This window comes from Phyllopteryx taeniolatus, chromosome 7, assembly GCF_024500385.1.
Source record: "Phyllopteryx taeniolatus isolate TA_2022b chromosome 7, UOR_Ptae_1.2, whole genome shotgun sequence".
Taxonomy (NCBI): domain Eukaryota; kingdom Metazoa; phylum Chordata; class Actinopteri; order Syngnathiformes; family Syngnathidae; genus Phyllopteryx; species Phyllopteryx taeniolatus.
Genome location: NC_084508.1, coordinates 10,007,419 through 10,031,662, shown reverse-complemented (window position 1 = coordinate 10,031,662; position 24,244 = coordinate 10,007,419). Strand labels below are relative to the sequence as shown.

The 24,244-nt window shown below is 42.0% G+C and overlaps 1 protein-coding gene across 3 annotated transcripts in view; it reads left to right on the top strand.

Annotated features, from left to right (window-relative positions):
- Positions 1-22,637, top strand: part of shdb (Src homology 2 domain containing transforming protein D, b) — a 34,452-nt gene extending 11,815 nt beyond the window's left edge. For 2 of the 3 annotated variants that reach the window (XM_061780390.1, XM_061780391.1), the window contains exons 4-7: positions 1,225-1,467; positions 16,334-16,508; positions 17,744-17,863; positions 21,940-22,637. In XM_061780390.1, coding sequence (XP_061636374.1) covers positions 1,225-1,467; positions 16,334-16,508; positions 17,744-17,863; positions 21,940-22,126 — 725 coding nt within the window. In that variant the 3' untranslated portion in view covers positions 22,127-22,637. The remainder of the gene's footprint in view (positions 1-1,224; positions 1,468-16,333; positions 16,509-17,743; positions 17,864-21,939) is intronic. The other variant, XM_061780392.1, reaches the window with a different exon arrangement.
- Positions 22,638-24,244: the final 1,607 nt, after the last annotated feature.

The following is a 24,244-nucleotide window of genomic DNA, read 5'->3' as shown; positions in this document are numbered from 1 at the left end:
CTGCGGCACAGTGGTTGAGAGTCACTTCTGTCCGTGTCATGGCCAGCATGGTCCCAATGCTTTTATTGATCTGTGCGCATTTTATACTTTACAGAAGCAAATGGAAACCAATTCTTCCGGGCTTCAGTCTTGAATTGTTCTTACATGCATCTTTGTCTTAGCCTCACTCACCTTTCTGTCAGATTAGCATTTTCTTTCCCCTTTCACGCTTGTTTTTCCCGCCGTTCAATGAATTTCTTATTTCCTTCCCTATAAGCCTGTTTTTATCCCTCCGCCTTCATCTTTGCCATCTCCCGGCAGCCTCGGCACCTCGGGTTCCCAGCGCAGGTAGAGCAGCTTTCGTCGCCCCCATGCTTCTGTCGCCATGAGTTAACATCAAACGCTGACAGATCCCCCACATGCGTGCTCAACAACCCCCCCCCCCCCCCTCCCCTTATCCCGCTTTCGCTGCTCCTCACCCTCCTCCTCCTCTTACCCTCCCTTTTTTTGTGTCGCTCCTCTGCTCTCCCTCCATTTTCCTTCTTCACTGCCTCAGGGCCTCTCCCCAGGGCCTCCATTTGGTCGCCATGGTGACTACCAGGCAGCCCAATGGTAGCATCTTAGTGTGGTGTGAAGGTTGAAGTTTTCCACCCCTTTGACCATTAAATGGTTCTATTTTGTCCTTTTATGTATGCACCTTTTATTTTGCACAAATGATGCCTATGCCTTTATTTTTTTTTTCTACTACCTGTTGTTTAAGAGGGTACATTTTTTTTGAGGTCATCAGATAAAACGCGGTGCTGGTTCCTGCTCCTGTTGATGAGATGCAGGAATCTGATTAGCTTCTCTCGCTTGCGTCAATAATCCTTTTTATCCCAAGGCTATATTTGACTCCAAGAAATATTCCTCAGTAGGGACCTACTGAGAAAGTGATGAGAGTTTCCACGGGGGGAACAAGGACGTCGTTGTGAGCGCCGCTTGATTGCTGCAGGGGGTCGTGCGGATGAGTGGAAGGGGTGGGCCCGTGTGCCTTTATGCTACCCGGCACTGGAGCCCAAAGCCTTGTTAAGCCGCGATATGAGATTCTGAGCCTCGCCGCAAGCTGCGCAAACATCATTCGTCCCGCTCTTTTAATTCCAGTCATGTCAGCGCTCAACAGGCACTCTTGGTACCAAACAATACCAGTGTAAATATTATTGTGGCTGTGATCTTCAGCACGCGCCGACTGTGCGCCAACTTCAGTAGATTTTGTATCTGCTATGACAGAGCTACAGCGTGGCCCGGCAGGAGGACTGGCACGGGGTGGGTTGCAGCTGTATGACACCCCTTATGAAGACGGGCGAGGCCAACGTCCAGGCTTCATGTTTGGAGAAGCACAGGAAGAGGGCAAGGAGGGCAGCAGGCTGCCGCAAGACGACGAGAGACCAGCGGACGAGTATGACCAACCCTGGGAATGGAAGAAAGATCACATCTCCAAAGCTTTTGCAGGTACGCTTCTGGAATGTTAAAGGTATTGATACACTAATAAACACAGCGAAAGCAAAACACAAAAATCACATTTACTGCATTGGATTTCACTGCAACTAGCAGGACATGCAAGTGATTCAGGTCCACCTTGTTTCTTGCCTAAATGGGTTGGAGAAGAAATCAGAGTTCAGTTTCAGTGCAATTCTAACATGTGATGCTACTGCTAAATATAGTAAGACTGTAATGGTGGAGTAATACGATACTCATCCATCCTTCCGTTTTCTATAGCGCTAGTCTTCATTCGGGTATTTTGTAGGAATGGGAATCAAAAACCGTTTCTTTTTGAGAATCGTTCGTTTGTATGGCTGACTATTCTACTTATCGATTCCTCTTATGTTGTTAAATGAGTGATGACGTCACACGCAAGAAGTGTATTTTGGTTCTGAAATTTTCCAACACCCTTACCGTACGATATAACCCTCCGTTATGTTTGCCCAGTTGCCACACTAATGTAGCAAGAAGTTACACAACAACAGTTGCTTTTCTATTACGTCATTCTTGTGCCTCACCGTCCAGGCATGACCAGTCAACCCACGCTTAATCCACCTGTAACTCTAGTGTATCAGTTGGAGTGAGTGTAAATTGACTATCATTGATTTCAGATATTTGTATTACTTCATTCCCTCACCCAATGAATCGATGAGATAATCGATTAGGGAATCGATAAGCAGTATCGTATGCAGTATGGAATTGGAATTCTTCATACTCATTCATATTGTGGACATTTTAAAGTCATGGATGTTTTGGGAACATGGGAGAAAGATGGGGTACCTGGCAAAAACCCATCCAGGCATGGGTTACCCGGAACCTCAAAACTACTGTATGAGACTAACACGCTAACAACTTGTTCACCGTGCCGCCTTATCATTAATATATGCACCAGAAACTGAAGTGAATGGCAAGACGTTTGGCAAAATTAGCCTGTTAATACATTACATGCTCAATTTATATGTAAACATAAAAATGATTTGATTTAATCAATGAAAGAAACGTGTTGCAATGTCCATCCTAGTGACGCTCCTATAATAGAGAATCATCCATCAGACTGAAAAAGCAAAACAACAAATCAATAGCTACTCAAGCATAAAGTGCAACAGTTCTCCAAATCTTTTTCATCATGGGACTGTTCCATACAATTGAGAGGTGGTGTTGTGTGTCTGGGGGTGAGCAGTAAAGCCAACTCTCATAATGAGCTATTTTAAAAGGCTGAAAACTGCCAGAGCGTTCAGAGAGCAGTCTGTTATACTACACCGTGAAATTCTTATCTAATTGTCCTGGTCTTATAAAGCTCATTTTCCACCATCACCACATATAGAGTGATGTGACCTTCACTGTCTCAGCGCTCTTAAATGATACTTCGATCTTCCCTTTAAATGACTGAGTGAATATTGATTTCTTTCTCTTTACACATAAGACAGTCCTAAAGTCACAACAACCTTTGGGTTGATGGTATGCCATGAGGGACACAAGGTGTTTTTTTTTTTTTTTTTTCTGGTCATTTTACCATCACGTGCTATCCTCAAACAAGAACAGCATAGCAAACTAGGAGTGGCAATTCCATCAGAGATTGCTTCGAAATATTGCTGCTCACGTGAAATGCAACAAAGCAATAAATCAATCTAGTCAATCTAATCTTTTCATTTAATCCCAGAGTTTTGTTCCTGTTAGAACACACCGTAGTCGTACTAATAGTAGTCTCACTGATTAATGCTAATACAGTAGGAAAGACAAAATTACAATAAATGTTTGTATGAATAAAATGCTTAGACCATAAATCTTAAACAATCAAACAAAAAGAAGTACTATTAAGCAGTAACTGAGGTTGCCTTCTTGTGCCACGTGACCACATATATTTACGCCGCTGCACAAAGTAGTTCAATGTGTGCTGGTCATAACTGCAAAGTGTCTATTGTCGGTACAGTCAAGAAACAAGGAACCCCTACATAATGATGGTTAATTCATCACATTATCAGGGCATTGAATCGAACGCAATTGGACTGTTCTGGTTGTCTTAGAAGATGTTTCGCCTCTCATCTGAGCGGGCTTCATCTATTCATGCAACAAGGCTTAGTTGGCGCTCATGAGCCTGATTTGGTGTGGAAAAAAAACTATTTAAGCACCAAGTTGGAGGCACCCCTCAAACCATGTATAGTATCATTCTTTTGGAATGCAAAAAAGGAGAGTCGTTAGGCTGCCTGGCCGACTCTCATCCTCTCTCCGAATCCACAACAATTATTTGTTAAAAATACAGTATCATAAACAAGTAGAGAACTCGATTTCTGTAGAAGTTTCGTATGAATGCTAAAGAGCTGATGCTGAAGTGACATATCCTAGATTTAGGTAAAATGTAGAATGTCAGAATTGTAAAATGTTAAAATACTTAAATATAGTAATATAATGACAATTATAATCGGAGCGATCGAGGAGGATTTCAATCTTGTCCTTTATTTATGTGCTCTTTCTAATGAGAATTGCTTGAATACTAACATGCTAACAGCAGGTATGCTAACATACGACAAAATGGTCATTTCAGAACGGAAGGCAAATGTCCTGAATGAGCTGAACAATTTGAAGTGTGAATGGTTGGAATTGGTCAAGAAATGCGGAATGATCTGGTAAAAAAATCACTGGTAAAATTTCTCCATTCTTTTAGGAATTTTGTTCTGGAAAATGTGGAATACTAGGGGGGGGGGGAAAAAGAATTTTGGAAATGTGAACAATAACCTCTATTTTGGCACGAGCTACACATTTTGAATTCAGAATGGTTTGCATACTAATTGAATAAGTAGAGAAATATGGGAGAGTGAATTACATTTTTGAAAATGTCTCTTCATTTCGATAAGATTTTTTTTCTTGGAAATTTTGGGAATAGGAATTTGGGGAATGTAGATGATAATCCAGATGTGATGAATGAGCAAAATATTTAAAAGTTGAAGAATCGGTTGGGAAATGTGACACTTATTACATGAATTAGAAGATACCTGGCGGTGTATATTCGTTGTCATTTGTGACCATGTTGTTGGGAGGAATGGAATGTCAAAGAGGAATGCAGTCGGCCCAAGTAGATCAGTGCTCGCCCCGAGAGGCCAAGCCGGCTTAATTGAGCTGCATCTTTCAAGTCAGCAAGGTCAAGGTGATGGGATAATAAATCAACCGTGCCTCGTCGGCACTATCCTCCATTCCTACTCCCCAAGCACACCCCTAAGTGTGTGCCAGAGCCTCCCACCCCTCAGTTAATTACATGTCTACATGTGCATGACCGATCCAGTGCTAATTAGAGTTACGGTGAGAGCGGCTGCAGCCCTGTTGGTGCTAAAATCACATTATCAGAAGAAAACGTAGACACAATAACTATAGGCACACATCTAACGCACTACAGTGTCTTCAATACGGTATACTTGGAATTTATTTGTTTATTCAAATACTTTTACAATGTGCTTAAAAGGTGTGTTTTCACAAGTCTGAGTGTGTTCTAATGAACGGTTAAATGTGTTTAAACATTGTGGGAGGGTTAAAACTCTATACTATAGAAATATTATGTTCTGTATGGCAGATTTTGACCTGTTGCGGTAAACTCCCCTGCGTTAAACAGAGGTTCACAGTTGATGTGACGTTAAAAGCAAGTGTATGGCAGCAAATTGAAAAGACAATGAGTCTTCTTCACATAGCATGCACTCACACAGCACAGTTACACGGCACAAAGGAGGAAAATGCTTGCTCTGCTGTAGTTCTGCCCTCCTGTCATTGCCGTTTAACGTCCCTTGCTCTGCATGCTGGCATGTTGCCTTTCTGTACACACCAAAGCACGCAAGTCTAAACAAACAAACCATACTTTCCATTCTCCCCCTTAATCCACGGCCACAGAGCTATTCTGCATGGACAGGGAACGGCTGGCCGATGGCAAAGGAAGAGACGGAGAGAGGATGAAGGGAGAAAATGAGAGGTGTGAATCGAAAGGACAGCGAGATATGCACATCCAAGGTTAGGTAAAAAGGAGGGGCTTGGAGGTGAAAAACAGCCAGGGGCTGTGTTGAGGTGAGGGGGGGATCACGGCCATAGTGGCTGCCTCATCAGTCATTTGCTAACACATGAGCGCACTCTCTTTCTCGTACGTGGCGCTGACAAGGCTGTCGCCATTGCCCTCTTTCCCAGCAGATGTGACACACTCCCTTGGATAACCTGCTGTGGGTGGGGGTGAAGGGGAGTGTGTGTGTGTGTGTGTGCGCGCGCGTGGGTTTGGGTCTAGGTGCAAGTGGGGGTCACCGTGGTCTTCCCTCGTGACATCAACGCCTTCACACGAGGCAAGTGTACATACTGTGCTCAAGCAGCTCTGATTATCACCAGGCATCTAATTGGAGGGTGAGAGGATGCTGCGTGCAAGTAGCGCGCATGTTGGCACAAATGAGTGCGTTGGTGTCGATGCTGTGTAGTGTGGGAGGGAGGCTGAGAGCGTGCGCGCATGCGAGCACTTCTGACAATGGTTTAAACAGATTAGCTATGCTTACATTTAATTGTCACAACCAGGGAGTGTCAAATTTTTTTCCTTGCGCACCACATTATGGACCGTCCTTCAGAAGGCTAATTATACAGTAATAGTGAAACCGCAAACGCAGTAGGATGCACCGATACCACTTTTTTTGGGGGGGACAGATTATTTGAATACTCGCCGATACTGAGTACCAATACTTGAGCTGTCTTGCAATTGTGATGAAAACGTTTTATTTTCAACAGATATTGTTCAAATACACAAACTTTCCTTAAACATAGTTTAAGTTTTATTTAAATGTAACATTTAGGGTAACAACTTATGATTGTAACTTTACTGACAATTGAAGATCGGACTCCGTCTTTTCAGTCTTGCCACACACTTCAATTAAATCCTGTAACATAACGCATAGACTGTAAGTTATGTAGTGTCTAGAGGGCACTATATAAAAGGAGTACATAGATAAGAGATGAAGAAGAACATGTAGTTTGGGAGAATGCCATGTCTGTGCATTAACTACAAAATAGAGTGAGTTAAAAGAAATTTGTGTGGTTCTTGAGAATACAACACATTCTAAAATGAAACTGTGACAGGACCAGTGCTGCTATTAAGGACAATAAAACTGAACTCGATGACAATAAGACATTTTGTAGTTTGTTTGTCACTTAAGACTGCCTCCAAAGCCTTTTTACTTCATTTTCATTGGCTACGTCGCCCACTTTGATAGTCTTTGTAAGTCTGCCCGGAGGGGCTCGGACGTGCCGGAGCTCTCTCAGCCTCGCTGGCTTTTTACCTTCAGTCTTTGAAAACTGTCACCACTCTCCCTTATCCAGCTCAAATTACAGCACTCATTAATTCTCGGACGCCAACAGATAACCCGGCAGTGGGAGATTGACCCTGCCGTTGCTCGGCACCAATCAGTAAGTTAATGAAAGGCACCATCTCATTAGCCCACCGATGGCCACGTTTAATGAACACATGAATGTGTTTTCCTCTGTTTTATAGTCTTTTATAAGAGCTTTGAGCAGGTTGATACACACGTTGGCTATGAGAGCGTGTCTGGCCTGGGAGCCCGCAAATTGGCTGGAAATCCGGATTATGTGGAAGGCAAATGAATAACTTTATTGCTATAGTATTACGTACCTCTGAGCAGAGCTCTTGAAGTTTTGTTCCACTGCAGCAGCTCATTAAACAGCAACAGAGAACATGTTGTACAGTGAGGTATAATTTGGTGTCCATGAAGCAAGTCTCTGCCAAGGCTGGGCGATTCAACGATTTTGTCAATGAATTCGATACATTGTTTTGCGGCTTTTGTAGTTCACAGCTTCCACTAACAATATGGCGGCAGAAAGAGAGGAGCTAGTTTTCCAAAGTACAGAGAGCATTGCCAAATCAGCATTTTAGCCGCTACTTAGTGATTTATTTATTTATTTATTTATTTATTTTAAACGTCCGCTCCAGCGAGTATTTGTTAAAAAAGTGACTAGCAACTTGAATTCCCGCTAAGAAACAGACATGAGTGGAATCATTTTCACAGTTTTCCATATGATCAGAAAGGAGCCTGTTGGACAGTAATCACTGAGTCACTTGTGCTGAACATTTACAAAGACCTGCTAATTTATTTGTTGCAAAAGCAGTGATTTATTTTTCAGAGGTCGAAAGAGAAAAATGCAGAAGGCTAAAGAAAAGTTGAACAAACTTGTGGAATGGAGTCCTTTTTGAAGTCTCTATCGATGTGATATAACACAGCAGTAACTGTTTGACATGAACTTTTTTTTATTTTTTATTTTTTTTCTTTTATTTTTTTTTTATTTTTGTATTTTAAAATTCCATTTTTTTTTTTTCAAAAAATGGTCTAAAGTAAGATAAACATCTTAAGTTGAAATGGAATTCATAGGGTCTACTTATACCAGAGGTAGCTGCTACATGTGATCGATTGTCTTTAGACATTTCACTCTTTGCCCAAGGTTAATTTGTATACTGTGTTCCAAATAACTTTTGTTGCAGTTTTTTGTAGATAAGTGTGACAGTGTAGTGTTATTAACTCGTTCCTGTCTGGCCAATTTCTCTCCTCCACTGTCTGTTTATGAGGGCAGTTTTGTGTTTTGTTGTTTAGATAAGAGCAAAATTCCCACATGGAGGTAAATCGAAATTGGAATCATATGGGATGCCAGTTTTCCTGATGTTTTCTCCCCCCGAATACACCTCCAGAGAAAATGACTAAACATTGACTTCAGCCTTCCCGACAAGCATGCACGTTTGAGTATACTGTAGTATCCGCTATAGAAATCTGTCCACAAAAGCTCAGTTCGAAGTTGCAAAAGTAATGGGCGAAACACAGAGACAGAAAACATCTGTGATTTTGTAGCAGCTGCTTGTTTTAGGAAGAAGAATCAGGGTCATCAGAGTAAGCTCTTACAACCCTGTAGTTCCCCCTAATTTCAAGACATATCGGATAATTCTATGCTTCCAACTTTGTGGGAACAATTTGTTTGGCTCTCGTGAATGAGTGTAAGAACTTGAAAGTTTTACAGACGTAAATGAATAACAATGCACTAACTTGATGATTTGCAAAGCAAATTGCCCCGTTTCTCAAATCATCTTTCCCAATTGAAATAAATGGAAATGCCATTAATCCATTCCAGCCTACTGAAAGCAAACTCCAAAAAATTATGTTTAATGAAAGAGTTTGTGCATCATGATTTCATGTATTTATTGTACAGCTGCATCTGATCTGTTGACCTTTTTGCCATTAAGGCGCAGTATAATAAATGCATATGTATATACAAGAAGATGGTTGCAACTGCTCAGTGTTATGTTGTTTGTCTACATGTGAAGCTGCACTATTTGTGTTCAAATATCCATTGTTCATCGGGTTATTACACTGCACTGCAGCTAGTTTCATTAGCCGGTCATTGGTGTTTTGTATTGTGTGTTAGCATTAAGCTAGCATTACGCTAGCTTGAAGCAAGCACTCGGCCTCTTTTTTGGAAGAATTGTTCACTATCTGCCAAACTGCTGCTTGTTGTGAATTTCGCTGCCGATGCATTGTACTTGGCGGTCGTAATTCAAATTTTTGCTCACACCTCAAGACAAAAAAAATCATCTCGCATCCCAAAAACATGTCAGTAGGGTCACTCATAAGTTGGGTTACCACTGTACTACCGTGACAGATGGTCCGCATGTGTGGTTGCGTGCGCTGTCTCGTCTTTGTGTGTGTAAGCACTGTCTGGATGTGGGATTTCTTGTCTGAGTGTGTGCATGCATCAGTTGGAGCCTGACTGTGTTTTGTGTGGCGGTGTGCATGGAAACAAACACGCAGTCAAAGAAAGAAAAACAGAAAATGAGATTTGCAGTGCGCTGCTCTCTGAAGGCCCCGCGGGCCATCATCAGAGAGCAGCCTCTTCATCAATTTTGTGGCGCTGCGGACGGACTTCTCTTTGTCACATTAGCTCGTTCTCCCCCCCCCCCCCCCCCATCATCTTTTACAACTCCCCAGCCGTGACCTTAGCCCGACATTAATGGAAAGGCATGTCCTTTGGCACGATTCCTTGGCTGTAAGATAGACTGGGTGAGTTGATGACAGTCAACTAGTCCACAAGGAGAAGGAGCAGGCGATTCCAGTGAACCATCGCTATTCGTGGGGTTTAAGGACCAAGCGAATGGCAAAAATGTGTGACCCTTAAAAATAAAAGGCTTACAGATGATTTGATTTATTAAAAAAAAGTCTGCACTGGAAGTCCCAGAATGCTGGCATGTACAGTATGTCGCCGCGCCGCAGCCCATAAAAATACTAATTGCTACTTTTCTATTAGACATTTTAGGACATTTTTGACTCAGTGATACATAGATACAGTGAACCATCGCCTATTCGTGGGTTGCTATTCACAAAATATTCAAAATTTGTGTTTTCTGTGCAACCGATCCTCAGCTATTTTCTGGAAAAACTCATTTCTTCAGTTTTTGTATTCTTTCTGACACAAGATGCAGCCGAAGCCCTGGCTACTAGGAAACTAGTAATCAGTGTCAAGGAAGTGATACATTTCAACTGTTTTAAGATCTTTTTGTATGTCAGAGAGGAACTAAGTTTAGCTCAGGTTGTTAGCAGAAGTAGTTATCTTCACCGAATGTGTACGTTTTTGCTCTGGTGAGTGACCATTAAAAAAAACCTCATATTAACAAATGACAGCGATCTAGCCATTGCTTGACAATTGCTTTTTTTTGCAAGTTGTGATGCAGCAACATACACGCATCCTTGCCCCTTGTGGTGTATTTTGTAAAATCTGTTTGAATTTATATTGTGTTTTGAGTTCATAGTTTGTGGTATATTTAGGGTTCAAACTATTAATATAGGCAATATTAAAATTTTTGGGGTGTTTTTTTTTTTTTTTTTTTGCTCTGTCCCTATCACCAGAGAATAGTAAGAGTTTACAGTACTCTTATTTTTTTAAGTAAATACATCGTAAATGACTATCTTTAGTTGAGCACTTATTGTACCTTAAGTTACTAGCCGTTACAAGCTGATCAAGCTGTTAACTTCCACCACTGCTAATAGTGATTGTGGACCGATCTCGGCATCATCTTAACAGTAATAATAATAATAATCATAAATTTTATTTATAGGCGCATTTCAGGGCGTTCTAGGTCAATGTAAAAATAGAGTTAAAAGAAATCAAGCAATACAATACAAATAACAGAACATGAAACCTCAATTAAAATGGTAAGTAATCTGGGAAATGTTAAACTGAGAAGTTTTACCAAGCTGCTTTCTCCGGCATTAAAAGCACAAGGAGCCTTGCCTGATTTTCGGATCTTTACTGGAATCTTTTGTCATGCTGCATGGAAGTAATGAAGGTCTAGGCATTCATTCAAATGGGGATCAATTCAATGCATGTCTGGGGATTGATGAGCTGCGACCAAAGTGCTCTAAACTTGTGCAAATGCGAATTTTTTTCCCCTGCACTGACATAAGGTGTTAATTATCTTGTCTTTATGGGGGTTGGGCTGCGTGTGCCCAGCAGAAGGTCTTTATGAGCGCACATGTGCCAGCCCCTTCCAAAAGAAACAGATGTCTTCATTATTGGATAAATGAAGCTGTCTTTGTGCGCCCCCTCCTTTCTTTTGAGCGAGCACAAAAACAGCAGGTGTGCTTGAAAAGTTACCTGTCACTCAACTAAAGCAGCGTGTTCCATTTGCCCTGCTCTCCCCACTCATTAATTATGAGGAAATAGAGGTTCCTAGCTCCTGTAGGATTTGGCCAAATTACCGAATTGCGTTGGGTTCATAAATTGGGCTAAATTGCGAGATAGAATTGAAGGGACATCTAAATAGAATCGACAAGGCTGTTAGTGCTTAAGTGAAAAGCGCCGCTTTTGTCTCATCGAAGTCTTTGTGCCGTATCGGAGGACAAAGCTGAGCACACGCAGCTTTGCGCGCATGGCACATCATCAGGTTCGAGTTGTCAACGGCAGGCAGAGGTAACCTGCAACGGTGCGTGTGTGTCGTCTGTCGTCTTCCTAATGTGATGCTCTGTTGAGGGTGTTGGGCCATTGTCAGAGGAAACCTGCGTTTCCGACAAAGACGTACAGTAACAAACTGCATTTGTCATAGTGCAGACTAATGACATCTTTGCATCTTTGTTATTCAGCGCATGGACAAAAGAGTAATTACTTTTCATCCCGATAAGGCATATCCAAAAATAAAAGAGAAAATAAAAAAAAAACCATGTAAAATTATGGTAGGTTCAAACCTGCTATGAGCATTTTCTTGATTTCTGCATCTAATCAATTGACCCTACACTTTAATCATCCATCACCTCACTTACATTCACAGGGCATAAGGTAATTGCACAGAAAATTATGTAATAATAACGTTGAGTTTTGATTGAGGTATTTGTATCACAATACTTTTATTGTGGTTGTAGACGCACACTGCATGGTACTGTGATCTGTTTTCAATATTTTGACAAACGATACAATATTGACACAATATTGGAATCAATTCTTAGTATGAGAGAGTGCAGCAATACTTATTGCTTGGGATTACGGCCTTAAAATAACACCTTTTTTTTCCACAAAATTTCAGATTTTTCCATTTCTGCGTTGATGTGAGGAAGCATATTTCGTTAACTCAAGCAATATTTGTCCCAAATATTTTAGCCAATTTGTTAGTGAACCAAGGTTCCACTAATAGGGTCTACCTTAATTGCCCCATTTAAAAAAAAAAAAAATGTTTTTTATTTTTTTTTCCACTTCACTGGCGTGGTGAAGACCCTAAAGCTCACTCGTAACTCAAGTCGTTGCTCACAAGTCGAGACAAAAAAAAATCTTCCGAGGGACACCTTGTATTTCAAAACTTGGAAGTCTTCTTTGCAGGAATAGAAGTCACAAGTTACTTTTTTTTAAAAAAGTCTGTAGAGGGGTTGGAAAAGTCGCAAAGTTGGCAACACTGCGCTTTTGGAAACCAGCTTCTTTCTGGTCGCAGCCATGTTATTAGTGCAAGCAGTGCATGTCAGTGAGGACGCGTTCTGAACTACGGAAGCCAGAAAAAAATCGCCAAAAATAAGTCTTCCTAAAAGCGAATGTGTTTAACCCGAGAAATAATAAGCAATACCTCGCAAACCTTAAACAAAACTGAGAATTAGTAGCTTTGCAAAGGAATTTTTTGGGATACCGTTCTTGTATTTCATGCCACTCAATTGTGTGAGTTTGTGATGACCCAAATCACTCTGAATTTGAGCAAATTGGTCTTTTTGGTCTACTATTTTGCTAATCAATTAGAGGGATAAAGGGCAAGCGGACGAACTGACGGACCGTTTTCGTAGCTTCAGGTGTGTCTATGACTCTCATTGTGGGCGGCCAGGCCACAGTTTACTCCTGGCTTCGGTGGCGGTGCGACCCGCTCCAGATGGGGCCATTGTACCTCGCCATGCATCAATAATTCACAACGAGCCAGAGAACGTGGCGGAGTGTGTCTGCCTGCTCAATAATTAACCAGGGAGGGGAGGGAGGGAGGCATGTTTGTACAGCCAGGTCCTTCTCCAAACACCCATTCAAATGGCCTTTGAAGCAGCGGGCCTGGAGGGGAGGAGGAAGAGGGGTGGGTGTTGGGGGGGCTTTAGATTTGTCAGCTCATTAAGACATCTCTTTTCCTTGTATTTGTTTTATAATCTGTTTAGCCGTAGTATCGCACAGAACGGGCAAATCCAAATCGCATAATGTGGGTTTGTGTCAGACTACAGAGACGACAGATTATTGCCTGCCATGGTAGATAATGAGCTATTTTCAGCTCTGCCTCACTGTGCACCCTGTAACCCCCCCCCCCCCCCCCCCCCCCCCCCCCCCCCCTCCACTGTAGGTAGGATAGCGTAAGAAGCATTTTCACAGCCCTCACATCGTTCAATTACTTTTGCCACATGGCACACATGAAGCCTCATTTTTGTTCTGGTTGCTGGTTTGGCCACAAAATTTCTCTGCATCAGATAACTGTAAACAATGGAGGCTCTTCCAGTATCTCTCTTAAATTGTCTCCTTTCCCTCCCATGATGAATGGCTGTGTCCAGAGGATGTGTTGTATACAGTGCACACCAGCCCTCAGTGAACGGAAATATTGGGTCTGGGATACGTACAGTGAAGCTTCTCAGGTGGAACATAATGACATTTGATTCAGATTTCAAATTATCCATTAGGAAACGAGAGAAATGGAATTATTTCATGCAGGTCAAAATCATAAAACGTATTAACTCATTCAGAGCCTTGGACATTTGTACCTGGAATCCCACCATTTACTGCCACTGACGTATATATTCGTCAAGTACGTTTTTCAATGGGTAGGCATGAAAGAGGGTCTCGCCCAGCTTGTCTGTGAAATTCAGGTTTGTAAACTATCGTAATGACTAACAGAAACCTGTGGATGGCGGCATTGCATTGCTTTGGATTGGAGATCAGAACAGCTTTTGAGTAGTACAAAAATATTAGGTGGTGAATATCGGCTTGGCATGGGCTCACAGTTGTGTTAAATTTCCGGTTGGTGGTCATCATCACTTCTTTCCCCTCTTTGCCAACACTGATGCAGAAAAAGCTGAAGGAAAAACCTAAACACACTTGCGCAGTTAATCCTTTAAGATCTCTGTCTTCCGTGACTCTTGTATGACTTTAGGTGTATTTTTATCCCAACTTAATGTTAAATTCCAAATTGTTTGACCGCAGTGGCTTTTGACTTTAGAACTACCATAGTACTATACTGTATATTCTGTTTGTTTAAACGACATGCTGTCGTGAATTATTATGACCAAGGGGCAGTGGCTCACTCCATAAGATGGCTGGAGAGTCAAAAGCTTGGAGTGCAAAGTCTGCACATGTTAAACAAGACATCTGTTACTGTTTTGTACATGCAGTAACCCCCCGCTATATCGCGGTTCAGACTGATGTCCAATTGTAACGCATCTATTTTTGTCCTCTGATTTCCCGATTACATCCAAAGCCTACCACCCACAGCAAGCCCCCGATATTCAAGGAGGTAAGGGACCAAGCCCAACCACGAATAGCAAAAAAAATTTAAAAAATACGCAATTGACACCCCGCCAAAAGGTTACTACAAAATACGATCCCAAAACGCTTAAATATCATTTTAACCTCATCTTTCAACATTAGCCTTAAAAATAAATGGTTTACAGATTATTTGATTTCGAAAAACAATGCGAATGATGTGTGCCTGTACATGCGGCAAATACTCTCTGTAACCTACGCATGGTAACAACCTAGGCTAAATTTAGCTCCTCCCCGACATACAAAGATGTTAGTCTCTCAGTTGCGACGTATCACTTCAACATACTTCCTTGACACCAATTTCTACTAATGCTTTTGCTGCATCGTTCTTGAAAGAGCACAAAAAATGTGAATAGCTGAGGATGGGTTCCCACAGAAAACAAAACACTAAAAGGTTTGTGCATACTGTAATATCATCCTCAGTTGATTTCTTTGGCATTTTGTCTCTTTTCACCAATTGTCCTTTTGCACTTCCGCCACATAACGAGGGGACCTCCTGCCACCGCATCTCACTTCCATTCGTTTCCTCTCATTAAAATCTTGCACTCAGTTTGAGTCTCACCACTTCGTCACCGCCGCGTCTCTCACATATCCGCTTTTTGTTTAAGCCATCTGTGCTTTTCTCACTCTGTCGTTCTTGTTTCTCTCACCTGATACCACTCCCCGCCCCGCCCCTCCGCAAACCCATCACCCCTTCTTCCTTTATTAGAGATGAGAGAGTTGTCAGAGCTGTCCTGGCCTGCCCCAGTGGGTCAGAGGGGGCGGGGGGGGGAGGAGTCCTCTGCTAAAGAGCAAGGTGACCTCTTGCCCTGAACATGACCCAGCATCTTCCCCACATTTGCTCCATCGCCACCAACCATGCCCCCCCCCCAAACTCAAACATCTGTAGTCACTATGACCTCTTTGACTCTGTCTGTTCTGTTGCTTTCCACCTGCTATACATTTAGCCCCAGGTTCCCCAGCCACTAACATCTACTGTATTAGCCACACTTCAGATGAGAACGACTCGTCCCCGTCCATATACTACATCCTATTCCACTGTGTGCGATACAAGGAAAATTTACAATTTACTGTTTTAGCAAACTGCTCCTCTGATGACCTTTTCTTCACTTGCGCTCGGAAAATGACAATTCTATTCCTATAATATTGTGCCTTTTTCCACAAAAGAATACCGTACTTTATTCTCATAAGATTACTACTTTTTCTGTCTTGAAAAAAAAAATCATCTTTATGTAATACAAAAAAAAAATAAAAAGCAACACTACACAACTCATAAAAATGTACTGAAAAAAAATACTTCTCATAAGATGGAAAACTATTTTCTTGGGGGGGGGACAACTTGTTTGCCAAAACCACGTGATTAGACTTTAAGCTATAAAAGTTGACTACTCGCCTAATCGGTTCAACACCTAGCCAGTACTTCTCCACTCCAGACCGGCAGGCTAGAAAATGTCTGCCAATTGCAAGTTTTGCTCACCATAGCTGAAAAATGTTATCATGTTAAAAAAAATTCTGCTTTTTGTCCCAAAAAATGCGATTCTTACAAAAAGTTACTTTATTTGCATACGGAAAATGGATGGATGGATGGCCTACGATTACATTTTTCTAGAAAAAAATGAAACTTTATTTTCATAGTATAATTTACTTCTAGTCGTTGTGTCCCTAATACTCCATTGTGTTGAAGAGGCTTTTGCAATAGATAAAGTTCATTCATCTTCAGTCCTGTTCAATGTTATAATTAACATCTATAAGTTGCTGCTTATAAGACTACCTTTCCCTATCTCTGTGCCAACAGTGCAGTTCGACGGGCCCGAATGGGATCGCTCGTCGTCGCCTACCGAGCGCTTGCGTCCTCCGGGGCCCCGGTCCAGCCCGCTGGTGGGCGCGGGGGTGAAGTTTCGAATGCCCCAGGAGGGCCTCACCATGGTGGGAGAGAGGGTGGACCCCACACAGCCTCTGGAGAAACAAGTGTATGTAGGCCCTCTTTCCGAAGCATACTGTATATCACTTTCATGTTGACATTTTCATTAGATTAAGAGGTTTGCTTGATTTCATATTCATCATCTTTGTCGCCATTAGTTTAATTAACTCTGTCTCATAGATGGCAAAGCGATAAAATATTGTAATAGTCTCAGCACTGCTGATAAACTTGACATTAGAAGTCTTCTAAACATGCCCATAATGCTGTGCAAGATGAGTGTGCATGTACTCGACATACTCAGAAAACATCTCTTTGCCATAGTTTTGATTGATTATGAGCAATTTTTAACATTTAAAGAGCAATTTGCATTTTTCAGCAACCTTTCCTTCACTTTGGTCCATTATTGAGCCCATTAATTAACGTAAAGCGTAAATGTGTTTCGGCTAAGCAGCACCCAGAGATCTGTGAAACAGGTTTGAACATTAAAAACACACATTTACTTTAGAGTTGTAGTTTCGGACATTATATTATGTGCCACCCCTTTGCACATAAAGGCTTGTTTGACAATGGAGTCCCGGCGTGCCAATCACTTAAAAACACATACATTAAAGGTATATGTTCACACAAACCTGCACACACACAGTTGATTTTGCTGCCTCATTGAATCCGTGATGATCATTTAAGTGCTGCAATGAGGTTTATTACCTTCCATGACTCTTTAAAAAAAAAATTATATGAAATGAATGCGTCATTAATTATGGTTCTTACAAAAAATGGTGTTCGTTAATCCAATGTATGCACTTAGAAAAGAAGACATCCACGTTTTATCTGGTGCCAGACACAGCATACATTTAAAAAAAAAAATGGTTCCGTTTTCTTGAATTTTACAAATAGTACTGTACAGAGTATATTGTTTGTTGCACTAATTGCGTCACCATTTTTGCATCTTTTAATCATTATTTGTTTTATACTTATTTTAAGATCACCCCTTTTGTGTTGTAGTCTAATCTATTGCTATAAACACAAACTTGTTTATAGCAAAAGTTAATGGCGCCTTTTCTCGTATCTTGAAGTTGGACATATAGTACATTCACAGCGTGACAAGAAATCAGTTCATTTGTTTGTTAGTCTTGGGCTGGACTTACACTGCAGGCCCAAGTGCCCAGTTCCAATTGAATACCTATATATCAGATTTATCATGTTTTAATGTCGGTTCCCATGCACATGTGCATGAGAGCATGCGTCGGAGCGTGCGTGACCGCTCTCTCGTTTTCTGTGTCTCAGGTGGTATCACGGTTCACTGTCTCGGTCTGAAGCGGAGTCGCTGCTCACGTTGAGTAAAGAGTGTAGCTTCCTGGTGAGGAACAGTCAGACCAACCGATGTGACTATTCGCTGTCTCTACGGTAAGCACCCACACACACGCGCCTCCCTCCATCTGTCTCTACCTTCATCCATCACCCAAATTTAGGATCATTGCCACGCTGCCTCCTCCTCGACTACTCCTTCGCAGGCTGCAATAATGCTTATCTGGTCGAATCTCTCCCTTGTAATTATGACCATGATCAATCGCTGTAGCCACCCATCTTGCTTCTGTCCTTGCCCCCCCCCATCTTCCACCCCACCTTCTGCTCTCACTGTAGCAACTTTCTTTGGTCTCCAAGGGCCCACCCCTTAAGTGGTAATCAGGCAGGTAGAGCACACTTCAGTGCACACATCATCCTCGCCATAATCACTAATGAATATGAATCGCCTTCTGTGGGCCACACAAGAAGGGAGTAGAGTCGCAAGAGAGATGGGAGTACTTGTGTGTGTGTGTGTGGGGGGGGCATTACTTTGAGCATTACTCACACATTTTTGCGCACTTCCCCTGGGTCAAGCTGCAAGTTCGCCACTCTGGTTCCGCATTTGGCTTGCGTGAAGTCTAGAAGAACTAATGTGAGCAGATATGGTGTCTCGGGACACTGTGAAGCCTTAATTCAATTCAAGCTCCCACATTCCGATCTCCTTGCGTTTTGATTTTCTTGATATTAACACGTTTTGTACCCATTCATTAGGTTTCACTTCAGCGTGACCTTGTGTGTGTGGTTTAAATGACTCTTTCCTAAACTTTATTGCGCTGAGGCACATATTTTACACTAGAAAAATCTCCGGGCACACCACCGTATCATACTATAAATATAAAAAAACACCATCTTGCTTGAGTTACCAAACAGTGCATTGTTCCACTTATTTTCCCTTACAGTATTTTTGCTAATTGCCCACTAACATCAAGACAACACCACCCAAAAATCATGTTCAATCGCTATTTCATTAGGCAAAAAAAATCGCTAATTTATTACGCTGACAAAGTCTGTGCTTACACCTACCCCCTGATAAGACAAAAAGCATCATCTTACATCTTACATCATCTTTCCAAACTCTTTTTAATGGTCTTGGAGCCATGAGTGATGCAATGAATTAAACGATGAGCCAACGAAGCAGTGTAATAAGCGGTAATGAACCTGTACGCAAACATGCCTTCTTGGCTGACCAGTTCCTTCTGCACCGAAACATTACAGCGATCCATTTTTAACAAAACCGACTTATTCAAATGTGTCTAACCTAATTTCACTCGTTATGGTCTTAATAACATCCAGGCTTTCTATCTTGAAGTGACAGAATATTACACGTCTCCTGCACAGTGAAGACGCAGAATTTTACATTTCACGCATTCGTTAAAGTTATTTGATTTGTTATCAAGCTATTTTTAACACTTTAAATGGGTCATTAATGCATAAAAAATACAGACCAATAGCATCGATTTGTGAATACAAAAACTATAGAATTGACTATATTTGGACATACTAGTTTTCCACCGGACAGCAACGATATACTGAGATAATGATGACCTCATCTAAACTTACTCAGAAATGTGCAATACTTGCTCGCTGTGAAATAGAGGTAGACCACAAAAATTTCCCAGGACAGAGGTGGGGAATTGCGTTTAAATGCATGCAACTTCACCTCACTCCCGTTCATTTGTTTGCTTGGGGGAAGGCTACAAAAGCTGCTGTACACAAAAATACACTTAATATTTGACCCAAGTTAAATAATTCACTTTTATCTCTGGTTCAACCTTTTGGCTCGAATCAGGCTTTAGGCTACTAAAAACAGATAAGCGTCACTTCTGTTGTATTTAGTCTTCATAAGGCTGTTGTGACTGCCTGCTGAGTTTCAGCCTTGACGCAAACATCCCCCCCCCCCCCCCCCCCCCCCCCCCCCCCGAGAAACGACATGACGTGTTGACAATGATAGAATGCGGCATCCATCTGGCTTTTCTTTTTTTTTTCCCCCAGCAACATAGTTTGTCTCCCACCGGGAGGGTCGACAACATTATCGACACGAGAAGGGAACGGCCCTGGTGCTGACTGCCAAAAAACTGTCAGGGTTTGATAGGATAGTTGACAGTAAAGCTCTAATTATGCTGATCCAAGCCTGATTGGTGCATGTAGCTGGTGTTTTGAAGGCTATTAGCACATCATTAATGGTAATTGGATTGTAAAATACCAGTGCTTTGTGCCAACTTGTGCTTTCCTATTTTCACAAGAAGAAAGGAATATAAACTGGAGCCTTGCCAATATGAGCTGCTTGATCCTCACAGGAAAACATTACTAATGTCACTCCGTAGAGCGCAGACCTCCTCCAAGGCCCAGCAAACCTAAACATGTCGATCTGACTCGCCTGCCAGTACTGTTCCACACCAGACCTATAGGCTACAAAATGGCTGCCAACTGCAAGCGTTTCTAACCACAGCTGCATATGCTGGATCTGCTGGGGCACTGCTCCACTTGGGCAAAAAGTTGAATATAGCTTCAATTCACTCCCCTTGCCCTCGAGTCTCTGACCAAGGCCGCACCCCTCATTAACGTGAACGAGACGTACACTGTACGAACGTGTTAGCCACGGCTGCTACATTGCTAGCATGACTTATGCATGGTGTGTTGCAAAACAATAAAAGTTACCCGTTTGATGTATACTTTGGGAATGTACCGTCAATTAAAAATCAAAAAGAGGTGATAAACTTACCTCTTGAGCAGAAACGTTGCTCCTTCCGCATCGGTCCTGAATCCTCTTAGCGACATGTGGCACCTCCACTACCGAAAGGCAGCTTCTATGTGTAACCGAGGCGAGCAAAAGTGCTTGGGGCTTATGTGATGCTCAGGCCTCAAAGAAAGGGCAGTGGCAGCTCTTTCCTTTAGACTTGCCGTTAGCACGCTTACAGTAGCTCTCACTCAGTGAGGACAGTGATGGTGGCAGTGTGTGTTTGAAGCTCACCGGTGGCTGGACCGCGTCCGCATACTACTCCGCTGCTACATATGTTTACCCAGCTGCTGCGGGTACCCGCGTGTGCATGAAAAATGATTGCCAACATCGCACCTTCTGTCTCACAGTCTCTGATAGGCTGTTCTAGGTGTGTTTTAAAATAGTATTTAAAATTAGAGGCATAAAATGGGGCCAGAGAGGGATGATGTTTCCAAAGATTATTTTAATAATATTCTACTGTCTGGTTATACAGACTGTTTTAGCATATATGACAGTCTTTTTTCTTTCTTTCTTGGACTGGAAACTCCCCTTTAATGTGAACTATAACCTGTATAACTCAATTGAAAAAAATAAAATGAAATGATAATCTTTTCGGGAGGGGAGGTAAAAATAAACCAAGATATTGGGGCTGCACAAGTGTGCACACCCTCTTATAAGTAGGGATTTGGCTAAATTCAGAATTAACCAGTCACATTCAAAAAAATAGAATGAGCTTTTTCTGAGAAGCTTTTCAATTGAGTTGTACAGGTTATATGTTACAATAATAGTGGAGAACGTTTGTCATTTTTTGGGCTCTCTCTTTTTTTGTTTTGATATCACAAAACCCTGGCATTGAACAGAAGTAAGTTACATCAGTCAGCACTACTGATTCTGAATGTCCGGGGCAGATTATATTGGCATGGCAACGCATTAAGGCTTAACTCTGATTGGACAAAAAAATGTAACCTCCACATACACACACTGGAAGCAATGCTATCAAGAGAAATGCTACAAAATGAAAAGATGAGAAATAAATGAATACTATTTCACTGAACAAATATTGGAATACAGTTTGTAAACGTGGGTCAGTGCTTGTGATAGTGTTTAGATGAGCAGAGGAGGTCTTGCTTGTCCTGTCGTCTCAGTTTACATGAACAATGTTAGTTATTCTTTCAGAGACCACTGAATGGCATACTCTTGAAAGGGAAAGTCTGCTATGACCGTCAGGGACCAGAATATTTCTCCTCCACCTTCACAGGCCAATGCATTTCCCTTTCTCTTGTTGCATCCGCATGTGCTAATCCTCATCCATCATAATATCCCCTCCCTCCTAAATCCACGGAGGCTGCATGACTCCCAACCTCCTTTTTCAAACGTGACTCCCCAACGTAATTTGAGCTTGTTGTTTTGGTCCCAGGAGCTGCCAGGGTTTCATGCACATCAAGTTCACGCAGTGCAAAGACGGCAAGTACGTGCTGGGACACAACAGCCCGCCGTTCGACTCCATCCCCGAGCTGGTGAACTTCTACACCACGCACAAGCTCCCCATCCGTGGCGCCGAGCACCTGTCTCTGCTCTTCCCCGTTCTGGTGCAGACGCTCTGACTTTTCAAAGTTTTTGTTGAGAAACTTCAAACTCATTCGTCCGGGTTATTTTTGGACTGGACCTTTCACTGCTGTTCTACTTGTGCCAAGCGTCGCTAAAATCCAAGGAGATTGATTCACAGAGAAGGCAGTACATGAGCTCCTTTCTCTCTCTCTCTCTCTCTCTCTCTCTCTCTCGCTCTCTCGCTGTCATATCTGTGCTTGAACCAAGGTTGACGGACTTCAGGACATCTGAAATTCTGATTTACTTTTATATTTTATTTTTTATTTTTTGGCCACACATCTGTCACAGCTGAGGAAGTCAGTTGCAGCTTGGGGAGAAGTCAGGATATGCCTAGGTTCTGTTTGCAGAGGCCTCGCCGAAGATTGAGATTCAATTACTGCTGTTTCACCCCCCCCCCCCCCCCCCACTCCCCCAAAAAAGAAAAAAAAAAACACCTCATTAACACTGGTTAAATATTCCTCTTGTCAGATTTTTCACATTTATACTAGGATCAATAAATGGAACTATAGAGGATGATGGTGTTTTCTTCATTGTTGAGCATTACAAAGCCACATCAGACAAGACATTAACAACTAAATGGTATGTTGTACACGAAACCACACATCCAGTAAGTAAAACCCTATTAACGAACTACAACCCCAATTCCAATGAAGTTGGGATGTTGTGTTAAACAAAAATAAAAACAGAATACAATGATTTTCAAATCATGTTCAACCTATATTTAATTGAATACACGACAAAGATAAGAGATTTAATGTTCAAACTGATAAACTATTGTTTTTAGCAAATAATCATTAACTTAGTATTTTATGGCTGCAACACGTTCCAATAAAGCTGGGACAGGTGGCAAAAAAGACTGAGAAAGTTGAGGAATGCTCTTCAAACGCCTGTTTGCAACATCCCACAGGTGAACAGGCTAATTGGGAACAGGTGGGTGCCATGATTGGGTATAAAACGAGCTTCCCTGAATTGCTCAGTCATTCACAAGCAAAGATGGGACGAGGTTCACAAAGAGGTGAAAGTGCGTGAGAAAATAATCGAACAGTTTAAGGACAATGTTCCTCAATGTACAATTGCAAGGAATTTAGGGATTTCATCATATACGGTCCATAATATCATCAAAAGGTTCAGAGAATCTGGAGAAATCACTGCATGTAAGCGGCAAGGCCAAAAACCAACATTGAATGCCCGTGACCGACATCAATGTGTAAAGGATATCACCACATGGGCTCAGGAACACTTCAGAAAACCAATGTCAGTAAATACAGTTGCGCTACATCCGTAAGTGCAACTTAAAACTCTACTATGCAAAGCAAAAGCCATTTATCAACAACACCCAGAAACGCCACCGACCTCTTTGGGCCCAGCTCATCTAAGATGGACTGATGCAAAGTAGAAAAGTGTTCTGTGGTCCGACGGGTCCACATTTCAATTCAATTCATTGTTTTTGGAAATTGTGGACGCCGTGTCCCCCGGGCCAAAGAGCAAAAGAACCATCTGGACTGTTATGGACGCAAAGTTCAAAAGCCACCATCTGTGATGGTATGGGGCTGTGTTAGTGCCAATGGCATGGGTAACTTGCACATCTGTGAAGGCACCATTAATGCTGAAAGGTACATACAGGTTTTGGAGAAACATATCCTGCCATCCAAGCAACGATACAGCCGTCCATTTTCTACCTCTTATCCTGTTCGGGTTTGTGGGTGATCTGCGGGCTATCCCAGCTTTGGGCGACAAACGAGGTACACCCTGAACTTGTCGCCAGCCAATTGCAGCACACACAGACAAGCAACCAGTCACACTCACACCTAAGGACAATTTAGGGTCTTGAATTTTGGAATGAGAGGAACTGAAACTGCAGTAACATTTGACTGTGAAGCAACCACATGCACTATTGTTTCGCTCACTCTAAAAGACACATTAGTTTTCTTCTATTTACAGGGCCTTTTCCTTTTCATGCAAAATCCCACTCAAGCCTTGGCTCTTTTTGGACATTTTGCCTTTTTTGGAAGGAACCGTCTCTCTCCACTGACTTCAAATGACAGGTTTTGCAGGCTGCAGGCTGATCAGGAAACACTTGAAAGCGTCGTCTCTTTCTCACAATCCTTCCTCAC